Source organism: Branchiostoma floridae, chromosome 14 (genome assembly GCF_000003815.2).
Source record: "Branchiostoma floridae strain S238N-H82 chromosome 14, Bfl_VNyyK, whole genome shotgun sequence".
NCBI classification, from domain to species: Eukaryota; Metazoa; Chordata; class Leptocardii; order Amphioxiformes; family Branchiostomatidae; genus Branchiostoma; species Branchiostoma floridae.
In genome coordinates this window covers 1432087-1447273 of record NC_049992.1, presented here as the reverse complement: position 1 = coordinate 1447273, position 15187 = coordinate 1432087, and the positions used below count along the sequence as shown (strand labels likewise).

General features: G+C 41.5%; 1 protein-coding gene across 1 annotated transcript in view; it reads left to right on the top strand.

Annotated features, from left to right (window-relative positions):
* LOC118430842 (cilia- and flagella-associated protein 74-like) overlaps positions 1–15187 on the top strand; it is a 35825-nt gene that overhangs the window by 15514 nt on the left and 5124 nt on the right. The window contains exons 21-37 of the mRNA XM_035841875.1: positions 722–793; positions 1227–1303; positions 1992–2114; positions 3486–3607; positions 3835–3963; positions 4754–4841; positions 5169–5342; positions 5702–5794; positions 6200–6317; positions 7118–7317; positions 7731–7895; positions 8780–8922; positions 9568–9693; positions 10928–11037; positions 11567–11622; positions 14243–14362; positions 14865–15017. Of these exons, the coding sequence (XP_035697768.1) occupies positions 722–793; positions 1227–1303; positions 1992–2114; positions 3486–3607; positions 3835–3963; positions 4754–4841; positions 5169–5342; positions 5702–5794; positions 6200–6317; positions 7118–7317; positions 7731–7895; positions 8780–8922; positions 9568–9693; positions 10928–11037; positions 11567–11622; positions 14243–14362; positions 14865–15017 (2069 nt within the window). The remainder of the gene's footprint in view (positions 1–721; positions 794–1226; positions 1304–1991; positions 2115–3485; positions 3608–3834; positions 3964–4753; positions 4842–5168; positions 5343–5701; positions 5795–6199; positions 6318–7117; positions 7318–7730; positions 7896–8779; positions 8923–9567; positions 9694–10927; positions 11038–11566; positions 11623–14242; positions 14363–14864; positions 15018–15187) is intronic.

Sequence of the window (15187 nt, the reverse complement as noted above, 5' to 3'; positions counted from 1 at the left end):
TCGTGTGAGTAAGTGAAGTCAGAATCATGCCATGTATAGAAATTGTTGTAGAAAGTACAACATGTATATTATGTCCATGTCTGTGATCTGGCCTGTGTGGCAGTGTAATACATGTACCTTGGTGTGCTGTATGTACCTGTATTACACAACTGTTCCTGTCCTTGGTGCTGATCCACACATAATTATTGTAGTGTGATTATGAACGAGGACCCATACATGGTTCATCCTCCTAACGCCCGGTCCCCAATGGCATTAGCCTATGGGGCCCTGCTATCTCATGCCCTATCAGTGGTTATTATGATTGTCGCCACAAACCAGCTGTCAACCAATTGGAGAATAGGCTTTTCTTGGGCTTTTTGTTGTCGCAAGCTGTCTCACAAAGGCCGCTGGGAAGCTATCAGCCAATCATTTTACGTATTACGTGGCTCCATCCTCCTACGCCCGATCCCCAACGGCTGACTGCCCATATAAGGGCAAGCTCATTAATATCTATAAGAAGGGCGGTCCCTAACTGGTCTGAGTGCACAAGATAGCAGAGGTAAACACAAGGAGTTTTGACACGACTGTGGTCCCTCTGCATAGGAGAATGACATGGTTGTACATTGAATGAAACAAAAAGACTTGATGCAATAGCTTATGTTTAAACTCACTGCACCAAGGTCAGTACTACATGTAAGTCATGCTCATTGTGACTTTGTTTTGAATGGCTTCATCTCTGTAGGGGATGGAGAGGGGGATGCTGGAAAGGATGGAGAGAAGGAGGATGGAGGAAGATGGGACGTCACCAGAGAAGGTAACTAGAGGTCAACTTCTTACAATCATATCTTAACTCACTCCTTGCTGCATAACAATGTAACCAATAGAAGACAGGCATCCAAATGGCTACCTCAGTATGCCTAAGGTTAAAGTCCGACTGCATAATGGTATACTTACTAAATGTCTGTTCTTGGCAAGGATATCAGCTGTAGATGATACCAGATTATGTTGAAAATGACCATGACATTTCTATCCCCAGGGGAGACCACAGTTGCAGATCAGCTGTAGATAATGGTGGTGATGATGTTGTGAACGTTTATGTTTAATGTGTTTGCTTATGTTTATGTTCATGTGTTTATGACATGGGGAGACCACAGATTTCTGTTCTTGGCTAGCAGATCAGCTGTAGATGATGGTAATGATGATGTTGTGAATATTTATGTTTATGTTTATGGCATTTCTATCCCCAGGGGAGACCACGGTAGACTTTGGGCTGGGCTCTGACTTCCTGGACGTGTCTGCCTTGGATGGGATGAAGATAGGACAGGTGGGCCTGGCTTTTCTCGTTATTTATGGAAGACATTGAGGCAATGCTGCACTAAGTTTTGAAGTTGATAAACATTGCATGATATGTACAGTGTGTAAGAGTTATGTCATATGCATGCATAAGGTATTCCCTTACATCGATGAAGGTTAGACTTTCAGGTAATAAGATGCGCCAAATAGCAGTTACTCAGGCAACTGGATATGATTTTGAAACAGATGTTTCAAATAGAATCAACAACCTTTCTTCAGTGTCACTGTAAGGTATTCCCTTATTTTCCACCTCTTATAACATCATTCTAACCCATCATAATTGCAAGTGATACTATGATGATATCTGTAAAGCTATCTCTGTTCTTCCAGATTCCTGTTTCTTCCAGATCACTTCAGTGTCACTGACGAAGGATAGTGGATTCTATCCGAAACGTCTGACCGTTTCCAAAACCATATCCAGTTGCTAATGAGTAACTACTTTTTGGTGTATCTTATTACCTGGATGTTTAACCTACATCGACGTATCTCTGTTCCCATCCAGATTGCTATGGGTGACATCCTTGGGAAATAAATATGAATAAGATAAGATGAATATTACAATCTAAGCCATCTCTGTATGTTAGCTATAACTTTGATACTAAATTCAGTCTATGACTTAATAAAGTATCTAAGTCTTAGCCATTTTCTGTCCCCTGCAGGTTGCTATGGGAGACATCGGTCCCTTCTCCGCTGTGAAACTTGAGATCATCTTCGCCCCCACGGTACCCGGGAAGGTCGACACAGACTTCGAGATCAGCTTCTCAGACCCCTGCTCCGACAGCGTAAGTCTTCTGCTTATTCTTCTTGGCAAGTGAAGAACACCTGGGGGACAACAGTGAATGTTTTATTATGATAAAAAGTCATTCAGCTTCTCAGATCCCTGCTCCGACAGCGTAAGTCTTCTTCTGATTCTTCTTGACACTACAAGAACACCCAGGGGACAACAGAGTGTGAATGTTCTGCGCATAGAATACTATACTTAAGCTGGGGAGTTTTATTATGATAAAAAGTCATTCAGCTTCTCAGACCCATGCTCCGACAGTGTAAGTCTTTCTCAGACCCATGCTCCGACAGTGTAAGTCTTTCTCAGACCCATGCTCCGACAGTGTAAGTCTTTCTCAGACCCATGCTCCGACAGCGTAAGTCTTTCTCAGACCCATGCTCCGACAGCGTAAGTCTTTCTCAGACCCATGCTCCGACAGCGTAAGTCTTTCTCAGACCCATGCTCCGACAGCGTAAGTCTTTCTCAGACCCATGCTCCGACAGCGTAAGTCTTTCTCAGACACCTGCTCCGACAGTGTAAGTCTTTCTCAGACCCATGCTCCGACAATGTAAGTCTTTCTCAGACCCATGCTCCGACAGTGTAAGTCTTTCTCAGACCCATGCTCCGACGGTGTAAGTCTTTCTCAGACCCCTGCTCCGACAGTGTAAGTCTTTCTCAGACCCATGCTCCGACAGTGTAAGTCTTTCTCAGACACCTGCTCCAACAGTGTAAGTCTTTCTCAGACCCCTGCTCCGACAGTGTAAGTCTTTCTCAGACCCATGCTCCGACAGTGTAAGTCTTTCTCAGACCCATGCTCATCATCATAGCGTTCCGTGCCAGTACTGCAGCCAGGCCACGGCCTTCTCGTTAGCTTCAACAGCTTAAGTCTTTCTCATACCCATGCTCCAACAGTGTAAGTCTTTCTCAGACCCCTGCTCCGACAGTGTAAGTCTTTCTCAGACCCATGCTCCGACAGTGTAAGTCTTCTGCTTCTTCTTCTTGACAGAGCCAGGGCACCTAGGAGTCAACAGAGTTAGTGTGGATGCTATGCTCATGGAATATTATACTTAAGCTGGGGGAGTTTTATTATCATGATAAAACCTTGTTCTTCATAATTGATTGCCAAATACATTGTATACTAGAGGCTCTAGCAGCTGATATTTCTCAGTGTGCAAACTGCTAAGTGATTGTAATAAGATTTGCATCTATGTTAGTAATAGTATGTAGCATGCTGAAAGTATTTTTGAAATGTTTTACTTGAGTGTTTTCTGCCATGAATGACAGATCTATCTGGTATTGTACCTCACCGGTGTAAACCGAATGCACAATGGTGATAACTTTTCAGCAATGTTTCTGCAACTATGAAAAAAACATTTCCTCCCTTCCCCAGATCTTTGTGCGTGGAGTTGCCAATGCCATTGATGTACCCGTGTGGGTGGAGAGGCAAAACGTGGACCTAAAGATCTGCATGTTTGACAGACTCTACCAGGACTCTATCGTGGTCAACAACAGGTAAAACATTCGTGCTGACTTTGTTAAGTAATTCTATAGATCTTGGAAATGTTTGTGTTGGTTCATGTTCTTGGTGACTTCTCCAATACCAATTCATGACACTAAAAAAATTAAAAGTTGATAATCAACATACCAAATTGGTGTGTTGAGACCCAAAGGAATGATTTCTCTCTGCTCAAATAAGGCATGCTACTAAATAAATGCAAACACCTTTCTGCCCTCTCCAGAGCCACAACAGCCCTAAGACTGAGGTTTGAGGTCCCTAAGGAACTCCGAGATCACATGGAGCTGCTCCCGAAGACTGGATACATCCAGGCACAGTCTCAGTTTTCTGCACAGCTCAAGTTCTTACCCAGGTAAGTATATAAACCCCAGTACAGACTGGCTACAGTCTGGTACAGTCTCAGTTCTCTGCACAGCTCAAGTTCTTACCCAGGTAACTATATAAACCCCAGTACAGACTGGCTACAGTCTGGTACAGTCTCAGTTCTCTGCACAGCTCAAGTTCTTACCCAGGTAACTATACAAACCCCAGTACAGACTGGCTACAGCCTGGCACAGTCCCATTTCTATGCACAGCTCAAGTTCTTACCCAGGTAACTATACAAACCCCAGTACAGACTGGCTACAGCCTGGCACAGTCTCATTTCTCTGCACAGCTCAAGTTCTTATCCAAGTAAGTAAGAAATATAAACCCCAGTAGAAACTGGGTACAGCCAGGGTACAGCCTGGCACAGTCTCAGTTCTCTGCACAGCTCAAGTTCTTACCCAGGTAACTATATAAACCCCAGTACAGACTGGCTACAGTCTGGTACAGTCTCAGTTCTCTGCACAGCTCAAGTTCTTACCCAGGTAACTATATAAACCCAAGTACAGTTAGTAAGTACAGATAGGGTACAGCCTGGCACAGTCTCAGTTCTCTGCACAGCTCACTGCAAGGAGTCATATATCCAGGAAGGTACATATAGCTGAGGAATTACATTAGCTATATAGTAAGTTAATGTTACGTATTAACTAAGTTGTGACTTCATGCCTACTGCCTAAATTTTAGTTCTTATGAACATACTGTCAATTTAGGATTCATTGTGTGCAATTGTAACATTTTATATTCCTTGCATAACAGGTTACCGTCCTTTCCCTTTCCAGACAAACGTTATCTGAAGACGCGCCCAAGTCGTTTGACAAGGAGACAGGTGTTCTGGAGGCCCCCATGGTCATCAGGGTGGCCGACCAGGTGAGATCTGGGAACACCTGTCCTCATCTTAGTTTTGATAAGCAAAGAGATAGCAACAGCCATGCTTACCATGGATTTAGTTTGCCACTTTTGTAATTATGCGGTTTATTCAGTTAACTGTTCTAAAACTAAGTTAAAGCTCACCAAGATGATTTTCATTAGTCTTCCGATCCGTTGCAAGTTGATATAACACAAGGATTAGACCATGATGAAACTGTAACTACAGGGAAAATAGCATAGCAAGTTATTTGAGTAGTCTTAATGAATTAATGAATCTTAAGTTCAGTCTTCTTTCATGAAGAAATAAATCCTTTTTGTTTTTTTCAGACAAGACCCGTCCCCTTCACCATCCAAGCCATCGTGACCAGCTCAGATTTCGAGTTTGACCGGAAGGACATCGACTTTGGGTTCTGCAGCATCTACGAGTCGGTGAAGACGACCATCAAACTCACCAACAAGTCCATCCTGGCTCAGCCCTATGGCTTTGTCAGTCTTCCAGAGGTGGGTATATTGTGTGTATCCAAAAGTGTCAAGTATTGCTTTGGGCTGGTCATGTATCTGTGTCTGTCTGTGTCTATGTGTGTGTGTGTTTGTGTCTGTGAGTGTGCATGAGTTTTGTACTATCTGTGTGCCTGTCTATCTGTGTGTTTGCCAGTCTGTATATGTGTCTGCCTGTCTGTATGTTTGCCTGCCTGTTTGCCTGAGTGTGTGTTTGCCTGTCTGTATGTAGTTATAGAACTGTAGTTATGTAGATGCCATACTTTGAACCCCGAACAATTGTTGTGCAATAAAACTATATTTATGTGTATGTCTGTTTTGTATGGGGATCCAAATAACAACAGCTGTTGTTATTTTTCCAGACCGTAGACGTCCAGCCCAACGATGGGTTTGGCACCCTGTTGCCGTTGGAAACCATAGAACTTGACCTCATCTTTAATGCAAAGAAGGCGAAGGTACGTTGTCATGGCTATTGCTAACAGTTAAACTTGTAGAAGGGCAGGGACTCTATTCTTCTAAATTTCACAACGTTTTTTGTCTCCTGCATATTGTCATGTCATGTCATGACATTGTCTAGCTTTGAGACATATCCATGCTTCTTATAACAGTCTAGACTTAAAGAAAATAATATCAATCCTGTCATTCATAATCTTATCTGATTGTCTGCATGATTCTGTATGTTTTAGGAGTACTCTTTTGAACTGACCTGTAAGTCGGGGATTAACCGTTACGTGTGTGTTTCAGGAGTACACGTTTGAGCTGACCTGTAAGTCAGGGATTAACCGTTACGTGTGTGTTTCAGGAGTACATGTTTGAGCTGACCTGTAAGTCAGGGATTAACCGTTACGTGTGTGTTTCAGGAGTACACGTTTGAGCTGACCTGTAAGTCGGGGATCAACCGAGACTTTAAGCTGTCCTGCAAAGCTGTGGGAGTCCATCCTCCACTGGAGCTGTCTCAGTCGGTCATACACTTTGCAGGTAGGTACAGAAAGCAAAGAGTAACTTGTTCATCTGCAAAAGAAGGTTACCATCTTTTTGTGGCTAGGGGGTAAATGTAAGTGGCAGGCTGTGGTGCTCAACATCAGTAGTTGCCAATCTTGCAGAGAAGAGAAATTTGAAGATTGTTTCAAAATGTAGCAGCATCTCTTCTCTCTAAGTCAACAACATCAAGCTTAGGCAATTTCAACAGTTACTGACTCAATATTCAAAGCAGGGGTAATGAAGGCTGCTTGGGAAATTCCTTACCCCATTTAGGTGAGAATGGTTTTAATCGACTCACACTCGAAAGGAACTTCTTTTTACAATACATAGTCACATCTGACTGTATTCAGGTACAATTCAATCTCAGAGTACAACTAGATAAAGAACAGAGATTTAATTCCGGACGTTTTGAACAACATCCATCACTCTTCTTCAGCATCACTAGAATGAACTAACAGAACAATCATCAGTGGTTGCCAATCTTGCAGCGAAGAAGAAAAAGTAGAAGATAGTTTTAAACTAATTTTTTGTATGTTTTTCACATGTTACTGAACAGCCAAACCTTATCCTGTGTATGCACAATGTACAAAGTCTTGTAGAAAATATAGCCATTCAAACCTTATCCTGTGTGTTGTTCCAGCGACTGCCCTGATCGACTACAGCACAGCTGCCCTCCATGTGGTGAACTCTCACACCAGCCTAGTGGCTGTATGTTGTACCTGGATAAGAAATACACATGTACATCATGTATGTTGTATGTTTGTTGTATGAATGAAGGAATGTCTGTTGTGTTCCAGCGACTGCCTTGATTGACTCCAGCACAGCTGCCCTCCACGTTGTAAACTCTCACACCAGCCGTAACGAGTTCACGCACCCCGTGCCGCGGGTTGGAAAGGGCGAGATCGCGCCGGTCGGGCCGACGTCATTCGAGTTCGTGGTGCCAGAGGGCGCTCCTGTCAACGTGTCGCCCGCAGTGGGGACTGTGCTGCCGGGGAAGGTACGGATGGGTTGACTTTCATTTCCAGCACACAGAAATTATTTACTGTCAAGTCAGGGTCTTCTATATCCCATATAATTGTACTAAGCTTAATTGCTTTAGATGAGTTAAGTAATATTGTCTGTGTCTTTTGGTTTGGCTTAGTGGAATCTATGTAGTCAGTTGTGTAGTTGGTAGGGCTTGGGGTGGTCACCTTAGTGCATAGATAACTTCAGGCTTCAGACAACAGTTTTCCACATCACTAATTCTTGGAAAACGGTTTTCTGCATCACTAACACATGCTACATGTAAATAAGATATGATTTTGCTGTCAAGCTTCAAAACCATTTACTGACTTTATTCATAGTCTAGTTGAAAACTTACCGAATTTGCAAGCCACATGATGGTGATAATGTTCTCTCCCCATGTTCCAGAAAACTCCCATCACGGTGACGTTCTCCCCTGCCCTGTTGGACGCCGATATCCGTGAGGAAGTTGTTCGGATCCGCTCGCGGCTCCGGGAGGCACAACTGAAACGGGAGGAGGAGGAGGCTGCCCTCGCTGCCAGGAAATCCGAACTCGAGACTAGGAACAGCGACGTGAGTTTCTGAGATTCACTCACATTTACTTACCCCTCTCACTATGCGATTTATTGTCTTTATAATTGAAGCTCATCAGTGCACTCAAGCCATCACTGAACAGAGACGGTGGGCGTTACAACGTTCCTGTCACATCTGACCAATTGCTGATGACACGTATCCCCAAAATTACATGTTCATAGGATCACTCTCACGAGTTTACGTTCTGAAGTCTGAACTCGAGACCAGAAACAGCGATGTAAGCCATTTTTGTATTTATTTTTTTAATCGCCTGCAGTACTCTGCTCTCCTGCAAGGGGACTAAGCATATAGCTATTGATTAGAATCATATATAGCTGACCTCACTGCCAGGAAGTCCGAACTCGAGACTAGGAACAGCGACGTGAGTTTCTGAGATTCACTCACACTTACTTCCCATTTCTCTATACGATTTATAATACAATGCTAAACTTTCTTCCAACACAAAAGTACAGACGGATGAAGTTTTCAATGACCACTGTCGCCTTCTTCAGGATCAATACTGATGACCAATCACTTCAGAACATAAACTCGCCAGAGTTATGGACATGTGGTCTTGTGGATACTTGAACTTAACTTGTCGTCAGTAGTTTGTCAAATGTACCAGAAAGTTTATAATGCCCATTTCTGTTCAGTGATGGCCTGAGTGCCCTGATGGCTTGAGTGCTCCTTTATATCTCTTACGTAAAAAGTATAAAGGGGGCCATATACATCGGGCCATATACATCAGATTTTAGTATTTTGGTAAAATGCATGACTTTTTTTTTTCACCTGCAGTAATCCACTGTACTGCAAGGGGGAGCAAAGCATATAGCTACTGCAAAGGTATGGTTCTTGATATCCTCAATATTTTCCCCTTTTCACAGAAAAAAGGCAAGAAGGCTGACAAGAAGGGAAAGAGCCCGTCAGACTCCCCTGCTAAGGGGGGGAAGTCGAAAGGTCCGACCCCGGCAGCTGAGAAGAAGGACCCTGAAGTGGAGATCCCCTCGCCTGATGCTGTAGATCCTAGGTAAGGCTTTTATTTTCTGGGTTGCTTTAACTGTACAGAATGTACAATAGGTGGATATGCCCTCACCTCATGCTGTAGATCCAAAGTAAGGCTCTTTCCTGGTTTGCTGTTTTGGTTTTTTGATACACATTACGCATATAGGTATTAAGATATTACATACACAAAAGTTACTGACAATTTAGCAACTGGATATTATGTTTTGTAAATGGTGACATGTTTCAGATAGCATCCACTGTGTTTTGGCAGTGATTGATTTATTCACTTGCCTGATAAATTTTTTTGCTGTATTATATATTTGATTGATCAGATATTTTTCTCTTTGATGGCAAAGGTACAAGTCGGACTTGTGTCAGTCGTATTTTGATCATCTGTGATTTATATCACGAAGATATGATAATCACGAAGCAACTTTAGGTCAGCCAAAAAGTGTTAGAGAGTTTTTGGTTGTTTTATGGAAAAATGATATTTTCTTGTGTGTGGGATAAAGAGCGAACTCCTATGTTGCTCAAGTGAATTTTCCTTGTGAATGTCAGAAATGCCACTTTTCTTCACAATTTGGATAATACACTCAATGCTATTCTAACTGCATTTTGTACTGACTTGAACATTTTTACTGACAGAGTTGTTATTTTTCTGTACTGACAGTTCTGATGAGTATGCAGCCGCACGTGCAGCGCTGATGAGAAACTACAGGGGGCGCTTCAACAGCTACACGGTGCCCTGCTTCGTGGCTTCAGGCGAGTGTGGGGACCCTGGAAAACTGCCTTATAAGTACGTATCCTGGAAAACTGCCTTATAAGTACGTATCCTGGAAAACTGCCTTATAAGTACGTATCCTGGAAAAGTGCCTTATAAGTACGTATCCTGGAAAACTGCCTTTATAAGTACGTATCCTGGAAAACTGCCTTATAAGTACGTATCCTGGAAAACTGCCTTATAAGTACGTATCCTGGAAAACTGCCTTACAAGTACGTATTCTGGAAAACTGCCTTATAAGTACGTATTCTGGAAAACTGCCTTATAAGTACGTATCCTGAAAAACTTCCTTATAAGTACGTATCCTGGAAAACTGCCTTATAAGTACGTATCCTGGAAAACTGCCTTATAAGTACGTATCCTGGAAAACTGCCTTATAAGTACGTATCCTGGAAAACTGCCTTATAAGTACTTATCCTGGAAAACTGCCTTCAATAATAAATACGTATCCTGGAAAAAGTTATAAGTAATTATACTAATGTATCCTGTAAAACCTTATAACTTAAAATTAATTGTCTTGGAAAACTGCCTTATGTGTACAAAACACTAGCCACAACCAATTTCTGGACAATTCCCATAGGTACGCAGACCTAATTCTCAGACAACTACCATATAAGTACATGTACGACGTACGCAAAACTTAGATCTCCAAGATCAGTCGTGATTCTGCTTTTCAACAACCTTCAAGGACAGTGGGACCTTCAGGCAATATGCCCCAGTTCAGTATATTTTCAGTTTGTGGACTTATCTTCTAAAAGGTCTTTGAAAGTTGAAACTGCTTGATAATATATGACGCACAGACAGGGAACTACAAAATGTAAGCTATAACTGCATTTAATAGATCATTATGGCCTACAAGTGTGTACTGCTTCCCAACCCTTGTTTCATCTTTTTGATGTGAAATATAAAGAGTTTTATTGAAAGTCGATCATTCTGTAGCTTTTGTAACAAGTCAGTACAAAATGCCCAGGGGAGGCACCAAATGAATCAGGATTTCCAAGTGTTGTTCTGATTATAAGGGCTAGAGGCATTATTTTGTAACTGTTTCTTTTGATGTTACAGTGTTATAGAATGATACCTCTGTCCCTCTCCTGTGTTTGAAGAGGTGCCTCAAGCAACAACCCTTCCCTGTCAAAGATATATTCTGCTACAGTAGCTGAAACAGCAAAGAAACGCATCACTACAAGCCTTAGGGTCTGAACAAATGAAAAACATTGTGACTGTTTTTATTTCAATCTTTTGTTTGTAGTAAGTACAACACGCTGTATCTGGAGATCCACTGTCCGTCCGTCCGCCCTTCGCTCATTGTGATCTCCAACCACGGACGCACAACCACAGACTTCGGGGAGGTTTCCATCGGTAAGACTTACATTTTCATTTTTGTTGTATATTCTTAAATAACATACAGGCACAGTTTCACTTATATTAAACTTAAATTTTATTAAACAATTTACAAGCAAAATAAACACATCACAAGAAAGAGAAAGTTATATCCTTTATTTTGATGGGTAACTTTGCCTCTAGAACTGGATAGTTTTTGTACCGCGGGTGTGGGAAGATGGTAGTAAATTTATGGATCGCCGTACAGCAGAGGGTTTTCGCGGTAGCGTTGGAATACCTACTTATAAGCCAGTCATGTTTGAAGTACAATACAACAAGTTCAGCTGATGGCACATAAGTTACATGATAACTTTGATAAGGCACATGCGTTTTTTATGATATCTTAAATGACAAGTTATATGTTGAGTATGTTATGTGTCCAAGTGTTATGAGTCAAGAGTAGATCTTTTAGACTGTGATAAACAACGTGAACATGTACAATTTAGGTCACTCTGTGAAAGCAAGCTAAGGACTTTCTTCACTATAATGTTGGCTTTTTCCCGCCCAGGTCAAAGTGTAGTGAAGTCCATCACCATTCAGAACATCTCCGACAAGACCCAGGATGTATCCTTCTCTGTACTAGTCTCTTACTTTACATCACCAAAAAACTGCTTAAAACTGTCGATGTAGGTCAGACATCCAGGTAATATTAAAAACACCAAAAAGTAGTTACTCAAGCAACTGGATATGGTTTTGGAAACGGTCAGACGTTTCAGACAGCGTCTTTCGTCAGTGACACTGGAGAAATCTTACTGAAGAGAGCTCAAAACCTTTCCTGTTACTTCATTTCATTTCATTTTATTTATCTGTCCAGGGACAAACATTTCTCCACTAGGGCAGTTTTCAATAAGCCCTGCATACATAAACATAAAACAAAGGTTCAAATCAACTTAAATGCATCAATGATTAAAATATTATACATCAAACCAAGGAAATACATTATACAAGCAATTAAGTAACAATTGAAGTAAATTAGGTAGAAGAAAATGGAATTTGCATATCAATGATTATAAACAAAAAATAAACAGTGTCAGGTGTTGAGACATTCCTGGTTATACATGCATTTAAATTAATCAATTTAGATTTGCACCTGTCAGTCAGAATTACAGCAACACAAAACTGTTGCAAAGCTCTTCAGTTGTTGCCATCAAACAGAAGTGCTACAATTTGCTCCAGGCATTTCTCTCACATGTTAGACTGCTAACACGAGTGCTACAAGGTTTTTATTCATGTATTTTTGTGGGGATTTGATTTAGCCGTCGGAAATGCAGTTTCCATGGTGTTTTAAGTTTGTGGTTGGAGCAATTCTTTCAAAGACGTACACAGTACATTTATGTCTAACGCAGTTGTTATGGAAATAGTGTAAATCATTTTACTGTGATTTGGTTAGTGAACAGAATTTCCTTTTTCACAAAATTAGTGTAAAAATACATCACCGGCATCTGATGTGTGTAGAATTCTCCCTCTTACAGAAATAGCGTAGAAGTACATTACCAGTACTGGATAATTATAGAAGTTTCTCTTTAAGCTGCCATATCTAATATCCTTTGGATCAAGGCTTGCTAAACAAGTAACTTTAAATCATGTATATTTTCAGATCTGTATATAAGAGTCAAATAGGAATACAGTATAACTCTCTTAAGCAAAGTTGTGGCTTAACCTTACACAGTACATACATAGTTATCAGTCACTTGTACTGAAAATTAGCTGGTGGATCTGACCTGAAACATCTGACTGTTTCCAAAATCATACCCAGTCGCCTGAGCAACTGTAATTTGGCATGGCTAATAATATGATGATGTTTCAATGAAACTCCGGAAAAATCTAAATAATTTCTTGAAGGTTAGACCAAATTTGATGGAGATAGAATGCTGCTTCCTCGGTGAATCAGGTAATGTTTGCAGCCATAGTTATACTTTGGTGCTTTTTCCAGTGGCCCTTCGCTAGACTAGGACAGTAAATATGTGCCTCTATATTGCATCACAACTCTACTACTGTAACAGAATCACTGCAACCAAAAACTCAAAACCACAAAACCTCTTTTTTTACCTCAACCAGGAAATACCTTGTCCTTTCACTGGGCTTCTACAAAATCTTAATATACAAAATACAACCATGAATATGTAATGCAAAAGTAATTGACATCCGTGAATAACTTCATCAGGTTGGCAATTATTCATATAGTACGACAGACACCGAAACGTTGGATGTAAGTTATTTTCTGGTTGTGCGAAAAGAACCTTACTATATGAAAAGTAATTGACTTTACTATAAATGAAGACTAATATAATTTCCTCAGATTCCAGCACCTCGAAAAAATCTCCTAGCAACCCAGACAGATTGATCATATATACTGGCCTAATTATATCATAATATCTTTTTACAGACTCTTATTTTAGATGAAGTCAAACCGGCTTATATCAAGACAGGGTAGAAATTTAAACAGTCTTGGTGTTCGTCACTGTGGTCTCATAGCATCTCACACTAATGAATTTCATCATGTAAGATTGAGATGTTCGGTAACTTCATTTTAAAGTCAGAATTTTAGATAAATCTGTCACATCTTTAACTCTCACTTAATATGTTCAGTATTGGGTTGAAATCTCACTCAGCATGATGTTAAGAGCTTGTTAAGTGCTGACACCACTAATCCAGCCTGTAGCTGTGAGATGGTGTGGGTGAAGCTGAGGAAGAAAACAATTTTGTTACCTTTTACCCTACAAACACCCCACAGCTGGCAAAAGACATTCAGTTCAGTTCATCCTCGTATGCAGGAGGTGCCACGAACGATGCTGTTCCGGACATCTCTGTACAGCATTTGAATTTTTTTTACCTCAGTCTATGTCTTTGGGATTAAAACATTGCAGGCCTAGAAAGAAAAGAATTTTGTTACCTTTTACCCAACAGACCTAAGCCTACGGCTGGCAAAGGACCTACAGTTCAATCCAACCTCATAAAATGAGTCATAAGTAGGAGGTGCCACAAACGATGCTGTTCCATACATCTCCATCCATCATAAAATAGATTCCCTGCTAACTGACGCTAATTTTTTTCTGTACCATATTTGGAAACACAATTGATCACTGGGCCCTATTCAGTGAACTCATAAACCACTAAGTCACCATCATCGTTGTATGATAGTTTTAAGTGGATCCAGACATTTCCTTGACCAAATTACTCACAGCTGAAGTCATCAATCCTGGACACAGCCGGACCTTTCCTACTGCTGAACTCCCTCCGAGCGCTGCAACCTGAGGCCACGCACACGCTTATCGTGTCATTCACTCCTCATGAGGGCAGGAATGTAAGTCTCAAACTCTGTACCCCAACCCTAACCCTGACCCTTAACCCTTCCCCTATTCTGTACTCCTGCTGAACTCCCTCCGAGCACTGCAACCTGAGGCCACACACACTCTCATCGTGTCATTCACTCCTCATGAAGGCAGAAATGTAAGTCTCAAACGCTGTACCCCAACCATAACCCTGTACCTAACCCTGTACCATAACTCTAACCCTCCCTATACTCTAACCCAAACTCTGTACCCCAAATCCAACAGTCAGCCGTTATTTACTCCAAGTGTTGAATGAATGAAGTCTTACATATCCACCACAAAATTTGCAGTTTTATGAGACATTGGCACATACACGCCACAGACACTCCTTTCACATGTGCACAATTTAAGCCTGTATGAAGGGGATGATGTCTGTCATCTTAGGTTTCCTTCTGGCCTTGTGTGTCAGTGTACTAGCAATGCCACTCTAAGTGTTAAATGTATGATAATCATTCTCTCTTCTAACATTTGCAGTTCTATGAGACGTTGGAAGTGCACACCCCCACATCCACCCTTGGCATCACCCTCCAGGGCAGGGGGATGACCCCCCTGGTCAGCCTGTCGGTGGAGGGGGTACTGGACATGGGACATGCTCTGGCTGGGGAGGCTGTCACCGAAACATTCAAGGTGAAACTTTTCCTAGGATACTTGCCAGTTTCCTTCAAAGATATAGAAGTTCATGACCTTGGGGTCACGGGTTTGATCCTGGTACCACTGTGCTGGATGTTGTCTGGAAAGATACTTTACATGACTTTCTTTACTCCATAGAGGTGTGAAAATGGGTACCTGACTTCGGT